This window comes from Chelonoidis abingdonii, chromosome 2 (genome assembly GCF_003597395.2).
Source record: "Chelonoidis abingdonii isolate Lonesome George chromosome 2, CheloAbing_2.0, whole genome shotgun sequence".
In the NCBI taxonomy this organism is placed as follows: Eukaryota; Metazoa; Chordata; order Testudines; family Testudinidae; genus Chelonoidis; species Chelonoidis abingdonii.
The window spans coordinates 135,055,811-135,069,655 of NC_133770.1; the positions used below are offsets into that span (position 1 = coordinate 135,055,811).

The following is a 13,845-nucleotide window of genomic DNA, read 5'->3' on the forward strand; positions in this document are numbered from 1 at the left end:
CTCTGGGTGGCAGGACTCTTCTTCCCAGTGTCACCCTCGCCCTGTCAGGGTTACGATCCCCCTCCAAGTCTGGCCTGCAGGGCCTCTTGGCTGAGGCGTCTCCCTGTGCTGGGCCCACTGCACAGGGTCCCCCTCACTCTCCCCAGCTGCTCACTGCACCCAGCTCCGGACTGCTCCAGCCCCAGCTCCAGCTCCACTCTGCCTCAGCATGGCTGCTGCTGCTGCTCTGCCTTCAGCTCCCTGGGCTGCTTTTCTGGCCTCTCTGGCTCCAGTTGCTACAGCTCCGCTCCCAGGGCAGGTCTGCTCTGCAGGCTGCTTCTGTGACTTTGTTCTCAGTTCTCACCTGCTTCTTGGGCTGCTTGTCTGGCCCCTCTGGCTCTGGTTGCTGCAGCTCTCCTCCCAGGGCAGGTCTGCTCTCTCTGAGCTGTGCTCTGGCTTTTTGGGCTGCAGCTCTGCTCCTAGCAGCTTAGCTTGGGCCCCTGCTCTCTCCTTAGCTCGGCCCCACTCCATCTGACTCAGACAATTCCAGCTCACACAGACGACGGGACCCGCCCCCCTAGCCTCCTGACTCCTTGATTAGCCTGCCTGCCCTGTCAATCAGGCTGATCTGCAGCATTGGTCTCTCCACATTGATCCTGGAGACTGTCAGTCTCAGGCTCCTGATTTCCCATCGACCCCTCCCTTTTCAGTGCTGGTAGGTAGCGCCCAAACACCCCCGCTGAATGTTAGTAAGGGGGCAACAGTCCCCTTACATTAAGATATGTAGGTCAGATTTCAAAACTTTTTTCTAGAGTTAAGGTGTTCTACACTTGAAAATATTTTGGTATCAACTTATTAAAGGACATTCAAAAATACAAATAAAAATTGTTAGAAAGTGTTACTGCTGAAAAGTAAATAGCTAACAATTTATCTTTTTTAAATCTTCTAATTAAATTTAAAAGTTTTATTTTTTCCAAAAACAGAATTATAATGTCCTTTAATCAACAAATTATTGGACCGTGTTTTACAGCTCTAGCAGTATGCTTTTGTTAAAGATATTTATTTAGCCAGCTGAGCATGTCCTTTCTTGCTTCTTCAATGTAAGGTTTATCTTGAGGGTTCATATTTTCTCTCTTGCGATGTACAAAACCGTGAGTTTGTCCAGGGTAAATTTTAACTCTGTAATCAACTTTACAGTGTTTTAATTTCTGCTCCAGTAAGGTGACCTGTAACAGAACATCCTTCCATTAGTGATACTGATTTAACCTATTATTTTTACCAGTTCTCAGCTGCCCATTATTTAGTTTCCTGAAAGATGTGATGTATCCTCATCTCAATGCCTTCTTTAGTAATATCACACTTGGGCCAGACTAGATTTGTTACCCCAATTATATTTTTATGGGCTCTTTTCTTGTAGTAAGAGGAGAAACCATAGCTGAACTATGACTGCACAAAATTACACAAAATGTATAGGTAAGTGGAATAGCATCTTCAAAGGTCTGTGCAAAGATAAAAACACTTGTTTCGTGATGGGGCTTACTACCATGGAGTAGCCCAGTTGGTAGCAAGCACTACAGCAAGTAGTGGAGACTGGACCGAGAAATGGGACAAAACTGGAATCGCTCTGAATTTGTGTTTGGGCAGATGGAAGTTGCACAGATTCAAACCTTGTGAGTCTAACCTGCTCCTATGATTTTTAATGGAAAAAATAATTAACAGTGGATGCAAGCCTGCAGCATGTCTTCCTTTTGGCTCCTCCAGAGGCTACTCAGCACCCTCCTACTATGAGTCTATACACTTTAAAAGAAAAAATCTATATTTTGATCTGGAAAATATTGAGCAATGTGCCTATATAAGTCTTCTGGTTCAAATGGATCTGAAATGTTACAAAAAAAGCTTGCAGTATTTTAGTGTTGTTCAACCAGAGCCTGAGCCAAGCTTAAGCCTTGAACTTTAGCCTCCATGGAATCCAGATCTATGTCTAATTTAGGGTAACCAGTTGTCCCAATTTTATAAGGACAGTCCCGATTTTGGGATCTTTTTCTTATATAGGCTCCTATTACCCCTCACCCCGAACCCGATTTTTCACACTTACTTTCTGGCCAATGCCTTTAGATGAAAAACACAGATAGAACAGGGTGGGACTGGCAGCAGTGGGTAGGAGGACCTGGATCCACCCTACTCTACTGGGTCCCAGCCCAGAGCCCTAACAGTGGTGGAGGGTTCTGCCACTTGGTCAGTGGGATCCAACTGAAACATGCTTACTCATGCTCCAGTGACAAAAATGGACTAAAAAGTCTAGTTTCTCTGGGCTACTTCCTACCCCAGTCCAGGTGCAGGGCTCTGTAGTCCAAGGATATTCCATCATCTTGGGATACAGGGCTGACAACAGTCCTGGCAACTCCTATCATGAGTCGGTCTCCTCTGAGGGTAGGGCGCAGCACAGTATTGATTCAGCTCTGGAGTTCTGCAGCTGGTTGGAAACGTCTGCCTCCTTCCATGCTTCCAGACAAACTGAGCTGCTGGGCCCTCCTTCTACACTTCCTTCCACTCCCTTCTGCTTCAGGTACCAAGGGGTTGGCCCAGCTTTGTCTGCCAAGGGGAGTGTAGTGGTCCCTGGATCTCAGGCTTGGAGAGAGGCCACTCTGCCTTGCTACAGGGTTCATAATCAGCCGCTCTGTTTTCTTTTTGCACATCTCTTAGCTTTGTCAATGAAACTACACTAGTTAGTTTTCCCTTCCAGGGAAGAAGAGATAAAGCCTAGGAATGAGCTGTTCCTCTGCAACTATTGACCCCTGTTGCACCAATTCAGGGTGTTGACCTAACGTTGACTATTTGCAATGTCATTTTGACTAAGGAGGGTTTCATCTCCTGAGCCTGCTGAATGCCTTCATTTTGATTCTGTCTACGGCTACTCGCCTCTCTCCTACCATCACCCCTTATTTTATAAAATCTATAGTCAGAGATGGGAAACATTGACAGTATGCCTTTAAATAATTTGTGAGAACAATAACAGGCATTTTTATATCCTTTTTAAGAGGCAAGAAAGATACTAATTAATTTTCTAATTTCTCTTAACAAAATGTTATCGTATGAAATAAATGTTTAAAAAGCAATGAGGATATAAATGTGTTTGATGGTGAACTTACTTGTTCAAAAGGGATGAAATCATCATTTTCACCAAAAATGAAGAATGTGGGGTGGAGCAAACTGTATCTATCCTCAAAGTACTTAATTACTCCTAGAAAAATTAAATACATTTCAAATGTGTATAGTGAGCGATTTAGAATGGTTAACACTAAATCAAAACATGAAAGTTACAGATGGAGATATGGGATCTGAACTTCCTGTCTTCCAACTCTGGGGAAGTGAGGCTCCAGATCCAGTGTCTTGGCCCAGCTCTATAACTGGTCTACCTGGACCTGCACTGGCAAAAAAAACCAACACGTTTTTCCCCATCAGTGGAGTTCCACTAGTAACAACAATGGACAAGTCTGTGTTGTAGACAAGCATTTTTACCACTGTGTTGTCTAACCTTGGTTTGGATGGCTATTCTGCAACTTCCATCATTAATACCCCTGCTAGAGCTGTCCTGGTGGAGAAATACTCACCTGGCTTTTGCCAGGGTAGGCATACACTGCAACACTGAACCCAAAGATCTGTGGGAACATCTGATTCAGGTCCTGTTCAAAATCCATACTTAACAGCTTGGGTCAATCTTTTGTGAAAATTGTATGTATTACATTGAGCCTTGAGCGTGTGCCTGGCATTTTGCCCCACTGAAAAAGCCTTCAGATCTAGTTTTGACACAGACCAAATGGGTGAGACACAATTGTGCTGAATCTGATGTGCCTTTATCATCAGTTAGAAATGGTATAAGAATCAGCATGTTATCGCAGACTGTACAAAGTTGATTTCACATTTTTTTCTGTTATGAAAGCTTCATAGATCTAAGGCTACAAAGATACATGTAAGCATTCATAATTATATATACATGTATGATTTCAATTTAAATATATTCAGAAATATTAATGCAAATCACTAGGCAATCTATAATGTATTTGTATTTTACTATTTATTTACATTTAAAGAACAATAAAAAACACAGAAAAAGCTCTAAGTGCTCTGACAATTAATTCGATATACATTCACAAGTGATGACCACAGAGCAACAAAAATAATCGTATGAAATTAATTAATGAACTTGGGTGACCAGGAAATCAAAACAGCAAAATGATCTTTTAAGGCCTCCAGGAACTTTCCCCATAATCCACAACACATAAATTAAATTGCCATGGATTATATACAGTAATAGTTAAACTAGATGCTATATTGTGAGTCAGCTCAAGTTTACATGCATTTTAAACTTACCATACATGGCCACCCCAATTTTTAATTCAGGATTTTTCAGCATCAGGTGATGTACAGCCATTCCACCCCAGCAAAATCCAATGACACCGATTTTCTTTGCATTACATTGCTCCTTTAGATACTTCAAGACAACATCAGCTTCCCTAACACATGTAAAGAAAGGTGAATTAAGGGATCTAATAGCACTCCCTGGAAAACTGAAAAGAACAATTGGTTTATAAAATAGTCATTTCTAATTTTGTTTAGGTTTTTAGTATGTTCTTGGAACACAACAATTCCAGAATTTAAACTGCCGTTTTGAAACATGAGTTGGCAACTATACGAAATACATGAATATTTAATGGAATTAGTTCATCCTAGAGAATAAAACAGCATAATGCACGAATAGCATATGGAATATGTAATGAGGTGCAATCAGAACAATCTTTTACTTTGCAGATATTAGTGGTTAGAATTTTAATTGATTCTATACATACAAATACAGTTGGATAAAGGACCAGATTTCTTATCTTATCAATTAACATTAATAAAATTTAAGTGAAGCCCATTTAAGAAAATACCATTTATGATCAAATTATTAAAAATGACAGCTTGAACTGTTTCAAGGGAAGTAAACATTGCATGAAGTCAATAAATTTTTAAAATGCTTAATGAAATTCAGCAGTTAATTAATAGGTGTAAATGGTGAAGTGCAGTTAGGTGTAAATGGTAAAAAAACAAGTTTAAGTGACTAGTAGAGTGGGAGAATAGTGTAACTTACACTGATCTGGGACTTCATGGATGTGAAATACAAATGTAAGTGACACCAACTTGGTAGTCTTTCGTGACCCTAGGAAGCATGAGGGTAGTGTGACCTAAGTTAAAGTAGTAGAAGCCTGCCTTATCTTACCTCCTTTTGATAGGGTTCTCCGCCTCCTTTCCTTCGATGGCTTCATCTCCACTTCTGACATGTATAAATTATAGTTGTTTTGCACACCTGCTAAATGTCACTACTTTGCCATTGACTCCACTGTTTACATAATTACTAATCTGACCCACAGATTTCCATGGGATTTGTGTTTTCTTACTCCAAGCTGCATCTGGTCCATCATGTTTTAGGACTTGATCCTGGAGCCCTTACTAGGGCAAATCTCCTATCAATGAAAGCCATGTATACATGCAGTCTACTAAATTTGCATCTTACCTGTCTATCTTGCTGGCATCTCGAGTTTTCAGCCAGTCATTAAAGGTGGACCAGTCATCAGAAGGTTCTCAAGGTTTTTGTCCCACAAAGAAGTCTGGGCAGATGGCTCTATATGAAAAAGTAGAACAATTTTAGGTCCATGGAACAGCAATAAGGAATAATTATGCAACAGTCTGTGTATTTTAATGAAAAAAGAACAGGAGTACTTGTGGCACCTTAGAGACTAACAAATTTATTTCAGCATAAGCTTTCATGGGCTACAGCTCACTTCTTCAGATGCATAGAATGGAACACACAGACAGGAGATATTTATACATACAGAGAACATAAAAGTAGAGAGCATGTATGCTATAGAATATCTCTCTGTCTGTGTGTTCCGATTCTATGGCACCACAAGAAGGAGCTGTAGCCCACGAGAAGCTTACGCTGAAATAATTTGTTAGTCTCTAAGGTTTACTTGACTATTAGACTTTTACAATTAAGGAATCTGATGAGCTATCAACTGTTATTAAGAAACATAAGAACTGATGATCAGTTTTGCAGATATTCTACAATTCACAAGAATAAATAAATTTGAGCTTTAAGTATTGTTAACCTAATATTGTGGGAATGCCTATCTGTTTTACTGTAGTTCTCTGAATACAGTACTCATAAGGGCTTGGTCACATTCATACTAGGCAAAATTCCATTTTCTTCACTAGAACTTTGCCATTATAAATAATGCTAATTAGGACCAACAAGTACAAGGCTGTTGAAAGACACTACAAGTATTTTAAATATATCTCAGAAACTTGAAAAAATCAGATGTTGTTTTTGCTTTCCTTCTTTCCTCTTTATCACTAACGCTGGCTAATTATTGTAGGTAGGGCTGTCAGGCAATAAAAAAATTAATTTGTGCAAGTATCAGAGGGTAGCCAGTTAGTCTGGATCTGTAAAAGCAGCAGAGTCCGTGCACTTATAGATAACAACGTATTGGAGCATGAGCTTTCGGGGTGAATACCCACTCGTTGGATGCATGCTTTTAAAAATAATTGTGATTAATTGCACTGTTAATAATATAATACCATTTATTTAAATAGTTTTGGTATTTTCTACATTTTCATATATTGATTTTAATTACAACACAGAACACAAGTGTATAGTGCTCACTTTATATTTATATATAATATTTGCACTGTAAAAAACAAACGAAATAGTATTTTTCATTCACCTATACAGGTAATTCATGAAAGTTGAACTTACAGTGTAGAATTATGTACAAAAAATAACTGCATCAAAAAATAAAAACAGTAAAACTTTAGATCCTACAAGTTACTCCAGTCCTACTTCTTGTTCAGCCAATCGCTCAGCACAAACAAGTTTGTTTACATTTGCAGGCGAAAATACTGCTGCATCTTGTTCATGTCACCTGAAAGTGAAGAACATATTCACATGGCACTGTTGTAGCGTCGTATACAAGATACTATGTGCCAGATGCACTAAAGAGTCATAATTCTTTCAATGCTTCAAACCACTGTTCCACGAGGACATGCATCCCATGCTGATAACAGGTTCTGCTCAATAAACCATCCAAAGCAGTGTGACGACGCCTGTTCATTTCATCACTGAGTCAGATGCCATCGGTAGAAAGTTGATTTTCTTTTTTGCGTGGTCGGGTTCTGTAGTTTCCCTATCCGAGTGGTGCTCTGTTAAGACTTCTGAAGTACTCTACACTTATCCTTCAGACCTTAAACCTATCCTTCAGCTCTAAAACCTTTGGTCGGTGATGTAGCTATCTTAGAATCTATATTGGTATCTTTTTTGTTTTGTCAAATCTGCAATGAAAGTATTCTTAAAACAAACAACATGTGCTGGGTCATCATCTGAGACTGCTATTACATGAATATTATTGCCAGAATCAGTAAAACCAAGATAGAGAACATACAATTCTCCCCAGGAGTTTTTAGTCACAAAATGTATTTATTGCTTGATTTTTTTTAATGGGCATCATCAGCATGAAAGTATGTCCTCTGGAACAGTGGCCAAAGCATAAAGGGGCATATGAATGTTTAGCATATCTGGCATTTAAATACCTTGCAATGTCGGTTTCAGAAGTGCCATGTGAATGCCTGTTCTCACTATCAGGTGACATTGTAAATAAGAAGCTGGCAGCATTATCTCCAGTAAATGTACACAAACTTGTTTGTCTTAACGATTGGCTGAACAAGAAGTAGGACTGAGTGGACTTGTAGGATCTAAAGTTTTACCTTGTTTTGTTTTTGAATGCAGTTATTTAACAAAAAAAATCTAATTTCTAAGTTGCGTTTATGTGATAAAGAGCAGTGGTGGGCAACCTGCAGCCCACGGGCCACATGCAGCCTGTCAGGGTAATTCGCTGGCAGGCCGCAAGACAGTTTGTTTACATTTGCATGGCCACCCACAGCTCCCAGTGGCTGCGGTTCACCATTTCCAGCCAATGGGAGCTGCGGGAAACAGCGGCCAGCATGTCCCTGCAGCCTGCACCGCTTCCCATAGCTCCCATTGGCCAGGAATGGCGAACCACGGCCAGTGGGAGCTGTGGGTGGCTGTGCAAATGTAAACTAACTGTCTGGTGGCCCTCCAGGGGATTACCCTAGCAGGCCACAGGTTGCCAGCCACTGATAAAGAGATTGCACTACAGTACTTGTATGAGGTAAACTGAAAAATACTATTTCTTTTGTTTGCCATTTTTACAGTGCAAATATTTGTAGTAAAAATAAAAATATAAAGTGAGTACTATCACCTTTGTATACTATGTTGTAATTGAAATCAATATATTTAAAAATGTAGAAAAACATCAAATGTAATACATTTCAATTGGTATTCTACTGTTTAACAGTGCAATTAAAACTGTGATTAATTGTGATTAATTTATTTAATCGTGATTAATTTTTTTTTAGTTAATCGCATGAGTTAACTGCAATTAATTGACAGCTCTAATTGTAAGGTTACTCACTACTGATCAGCTACTTGCGCTGTTTTAAAATTATAACATATGTCTTTAGAAAAAACACATGCTAGCAAAGTCTTTGAAATTCTTCATACATGTGTGGTCTTAAAAAAACAGCTGCGAACATTTTTGGCCTAGCAACTTTGATAATGTCTCTTTAGGAAGAAAACATTAATATTGCTTACATGTATCCATTAGCTGCAAGCATATCAGTCATGTATCTGGTATTTGGGAGTTGCCATCCAAATATATCTTGAACCACAATCACAGCTTTTTCTGTGCTGGTGGATGGTTTGCAAACATACGCCCTGATGTGCTCAACTTGCACTTCATGCCCAAGGCCCCCATACTCAAACCTGTCTCCAATGTCACATGGGCAAGGCCTCGCTTCATTGGCCATCTGGGATACAAACATGGAAAGGACTTAAGATATTAAACTATTAATATTTAAGTACACACGCAGAAAATGTCTGAATACACTGTGGTGACGGCACTGTAAAATATGGAATCTATTAATAATGTTAAGCATATCATTGATTTTAGGCATGAACTTCTAATACCTGTCAAACAGCAGAGTTTTTGCTATATTTCACAGAGAGCTTTAATTTGGTTACTTGGCATATATGCCTGTGGGGGCAGGGAACCAGCTTTTTTATTTGTGTTTGCACAGCTCCTAGGTTAATGGAGTCCTGGTCCATGACTACGGTTCCTAGGTGCTTGTTAATACAAATAATAAAACAATAAAAAAAATTAAGAGTAATATCACCCTAGATAAGATCATCACAAACTGCTGTTGTGATGAAGTTTTTTTTCCTTCTTTTCTGTGATGTACTCAGGAACTCATAATATAGATTAATCTAGTAGTTTTAACATTTGATATGTGACACAGTGCTTTGGAAGTGAATAATCTTTTATGAGCAAGTAAAGATACATACATAGTTTGGATTAAACGTAAGACGTTTTTATGGCAAGAGTTAAAGCTTTCTAAAACATTCTGTAATGGGCCCTTTCAGTTTAAAGAAGTAGCACTGCTAAAACAACTTCAATCCCAGGTGTTACAGGTACTTTGAAGAAAGGTATTTATTTTATATATGGAATGTGATCAATAAGAACATACCTAACAAATATTTCACAAACTTTTTACAAGGTATTTGTTACATATTATAGAAGTGATACATTCTACCAGTACAGTAAAAAGCTTGTGTGACGTGAAAATCTTCAAGGTGAACAAAAATTTTATAAGAATGAAGTGACCACACGGGCTGGTTAACTGCTAATTAGCTATTATACAAAGAGAGGTCAGCATATACAAGTGACTCAAACAGATTAAAGAGAACAGAGCTGATACAGAGGTTTAGACAGCTGTTTTGTCTTACTATGTCATTAAGCTAATGGCTACATTCTGCTATTGTCGGACCAACCAAATGAATCAAATAACTTTATATTGCTGCAGAATGTTTCAAGTGATCCATATAAATCACTACATTGTGGACTGAATAGTTTACAAACTATTAAACAATGGGGAGAGATTTTACATAAAATTCTGTAGGAACTTTAAAATGGACATGTTGCAAAGGCATAATAGCACTGATAAAGAACATGCTTCCTGATACACAAAAATAGATGTGTAAAGTTGACTACACTAAGTATGCTCATGGAAACCATCCTGTGGCGGCAGGCTGCTGACCAGGCCCTGGTATAGGATGGTCTAAATACTTGTCTGTCCAAACACAAAACTAAGGACAAAAAAGTCTGCATACCCATATGATTTACACAAATTGGTATGGCCCAAGAGGTTTTGTACTTATGGACTTCAAATTCCGGTAACAGAAACCACAAGCAGTGATTAATTCCAAGAGAAAAAACCGCAGCATTTGTTCTGTCTTTGGATGGTGAGAAGGCACAAGACTTGTACTCTGATAGACCACTTCAAAACTTAGTAAGAAGTATCAGTTGTATGTTGTTCAATTCACATCAACTTTTCAAATGGAGAAATTCATTGGATTAACTCAACTCTTCATCAGAAACATGCCCTTCTGCTCATAGCAAGGGGGGGTATGGGTAGGGGAAGTGCGGGGGCCTCACCTTTGCTCTGCTCTTCCCCAATTCCACCACCTGCATCAAGGCCCACCCGCCTCTTCTCCGCATCCTCCCCTGAGCACTCTGTGACCCCACTCCTCCCCCTCTCTCCCGGAGCACTGGCAAACAGCTGTTCAGCAGCAGGGAAAGCACTGGGAGGGAGTGGGAGGAGTGGGAATGCAGCATGCTGGGGGAGGAGATAGAGAACAGCTGGGAGAGGGGGGAGCTTGGCTGCCACTGAGTGCAGGACAGAGGTGGGGGGCGAAGAAGAGCTGGTGGGGCCTTGGACTGCAGCCAAAGAAGAGCAGGCTGGGCCAGGGCCCCTTTGGAGCCTGGGACCGGCGCCATGGCACCAGTGATGGCATTGTAAACCCGGTACTGCCTGTCAGAGTTGGCAGCAACAAGGGCCAGGTTCAGTATCTAGGGGTTCCTTTTCAATAACACAATGCAAAACTGGCTCGAGCCTCCTCCCTCCCCCCCAGTGACCTGGGACAATTATATACCACCCCCCGTGTGCCTCTAAGAGGCAATACTTCCCCTCTCGCAAACACAGAGTCTGAATGTAGCAAAAGCCTTTTAATAAAGGAGGGAAACAATGTGGCATTATGTTGGAGAAACATCACAAACAGGATTCATAACACAAGCCATGAGCAAAACCTCAAGTAAGTTTGGCAGTGTCCTTTTCCCCTCAGGGTCTTAAGTCCAGCAACCCAAAAGTCATCCAACTCACAGATGCTGTCCTTGGTCAGTGCAGCCCCAGAAATCAGATGTTCATCTGCAGAGTTCACCTTCCAGCATGGGTGGAAGGTAGGGAGGTATGGAAGCACTTTACACTTTCTGCTACCCAGGCCCTTAACGGCCGATTGTCATGCCTCTCTGTGGGGATCTGCTCCAGTCCTCTCTGCTAGCCACACCTCTCCTCTAGCCACTCACCAATATGTCTTCAGCCCCCCCAACCAACCCATCCAGCTTTCAGTGATTTCATCTCTTAGTAGGGGAGCCTCACAACTAATGCATCTGGATAGCCTTCTTACATCAGAACCACTAGCTCAGAGTAGGTCTAATATGTAAACCTAGGTATCAGTGATTTCAGCTCTGCAGCATGTAACAAAACTCTTAATTGAATCTAAATTAGCTCTATTATTACACAATGGAAAGAGGAAGGGTCAACATAGCATTTAAGCCCCTCAGGCAAGGGCCCATACTGAACACAACCCCACTACTACTCCTCAACTCACTGGGCTGCAGAACCCATGTCCACTGCTTAGCAAGTGTTGCTTAGTTGAGGATGAGTCCCTCAGTCATAAAATGCCAACTACAGTTCTCCTGTCCTTGATTCACATAACCAGGATAACAACCCTTTCTTACTCTTGCCCTAATAACAAAGAGACTGGGGATCCCACAGCAGCCAAAGTGACCATTTGGGCAAGCAATCCCATATGCTAGGCAGGATGGGTGTTCCCAAGCAAAAGAGCTCAGCCCCTGAAGTTCTTTTCCACAGCTCACCACCAGGGTTTTAACAAATGTCTTAGTGACATGTCAAAAACACCTTTTAGCCTAGGGAAGGCATATGCTAAGTGTGACAGGAGACCAACATGCTAAATCACACACCCCTACCACGTCTACATCTATCTACATCGGGGGTGGAGGGGGGAGAGTTACAGAATGAGGTTGTGAGGACTGAAATCAGTTCAGGATTTCTTTGGTTTGTTTGGCCTGAGTCACTGAAAAAGTTGCCCATGTTCCGCAGCGTTTTCTGAAAAACAACTTACCCAACATACAATGTATTAGATGTATATAAAGCAACTCAAAGTGAAAAGAAATTAGAGCAAAGCCTACACAAAACCTTTTTTTCATCTGAAATGTCTCAATCTCCATTTCATTTTGCTGTGTCATGGTGCTGCAGCTCTCTGAGTTTGTCTTTAAACAGTAAATCATATGCACTTTGGAACTTTTCCCTCCATCTAAAATTGTAGATTAGATTAAATACTAACCTTTGGTGTCTTGTCCTTGGCTGAGCAGTTGATTCACTTCTGTTGCTGTTTAAAAATACAGCAATTCTTTTCTATGAGGGTAATTTATTAAAAACTGTCTAACTTCAGGAAGATGGAACGAGGCTGATCAGGAAGACTGAAAAGGTCCCGACAATTAAGTTGTTTGGCATTCGTCCTGCCCCTGGACTTGTATTGGCAGATCTTAGTTAATGACTCACAATATTACCTGCGGGACTTAACCGGGTGTGTACTCAGTTATCTTACCTTTTCATTTTAAACAAAGGCTGTGCTGGCTCTAGGTTTAATTTTTGGCTTAGTCACAAGATTGACATGTTCTGTAATACGGTGCATAATCCATACACCATTTCTCTAAATATATGGCCTGATTTTTCTTTTATTTACTTGATGTAACTGTTGAATTGAGGAGAGACGCTTCCTGATTTACACTAGAGTAACTGAAGGCAAAATAAGACTAATAGAGATATATCTATTTCCCTGCTGGATAAAAATGTGTGGGAGTGGTGTCCATCAGTTCCCACTGTACCACATACAGATGCACTATGACACTATACATAGATTGTATCATTTCCCATGTACGAAAAGGCAGTGAAAATTATCTGAAGACTTGGGGAGAGGGCCACAATGCTCACAGTGGGAAGAGCCCCCGGGCACACACCAGCAGTAAGTAGAAAATGCCTCTGAGCAAACAGGGAAGGGGCAACCGAGGAGGTAGGTTCTCTTACCAACTTCACTGGCTTTTCTCAACGGTGGTAGCACATCAAACTCCTCCTTGCTTCCAAGGCCCCTACCTCATGCAATCTCTGACTTTGTCTTTTCAAGTCCCTCCCTCCCGCCTTTCCAATTAGGATGAAAGAAAATAGGGCTTGAAAGAAAGATACTGTGACACACTATACCCTGGGGGAGCACCCTGTAACCCACATATTCATCATTTGTATATAATTGTGATGTTGCATATAAAGCATGCCATGTGAGGTATCATGGGAAAGGTTATGAACTGCAGAAACCCACTGTTCCATCTAAATGTAGATATCATTAATGCATATGAAGTTATGATAATTGTGTCGTATGGTTGCCACTAAAATATGCTGTGGATTTGGGAAGTGCCCAGATACTAGCTTCCCAAAGATAATAACTGGAGGGTAACCAATGCCCGAGTGGGTGTTGAACAACCATCAACAGCCATTGTCCAGCAAGGGAGTTACAAGTCAATAATTTACTTGCACAAGGCCACACCAGGGGAGTTGCTCAGC

At 40.7% G+C, this 13,845-nt stretch overlaps 1 protein-coding gene across 1 annotated transcript; it reads right to left on the reverse strand.

Moving 5' to 3' along the window:
• Positions 1-1,008: 1,008 nt before the first annotated feature.
• On the reverse strand, positions 1,009-12,711 carry LOC116834340 (carboxymethylenebutenolidase homolog). The gene is given in 6 exon segments (XM_032796346.2): positions 1,009-1,205; positions 3,129-3,220; positions 4,351-4,493; positions 5,534-5,641; positions 8,687-8,901; positions 12,575-12,711. Coding segments are annotated over 5 exon segments (735 nt in total). The 5' UTR covers positions 12,575-12,711; the 3' UTR covers positions 1,009-1,028.
• Positions 12,712-13,845: the final 1,134 nt, after the last annotated feature.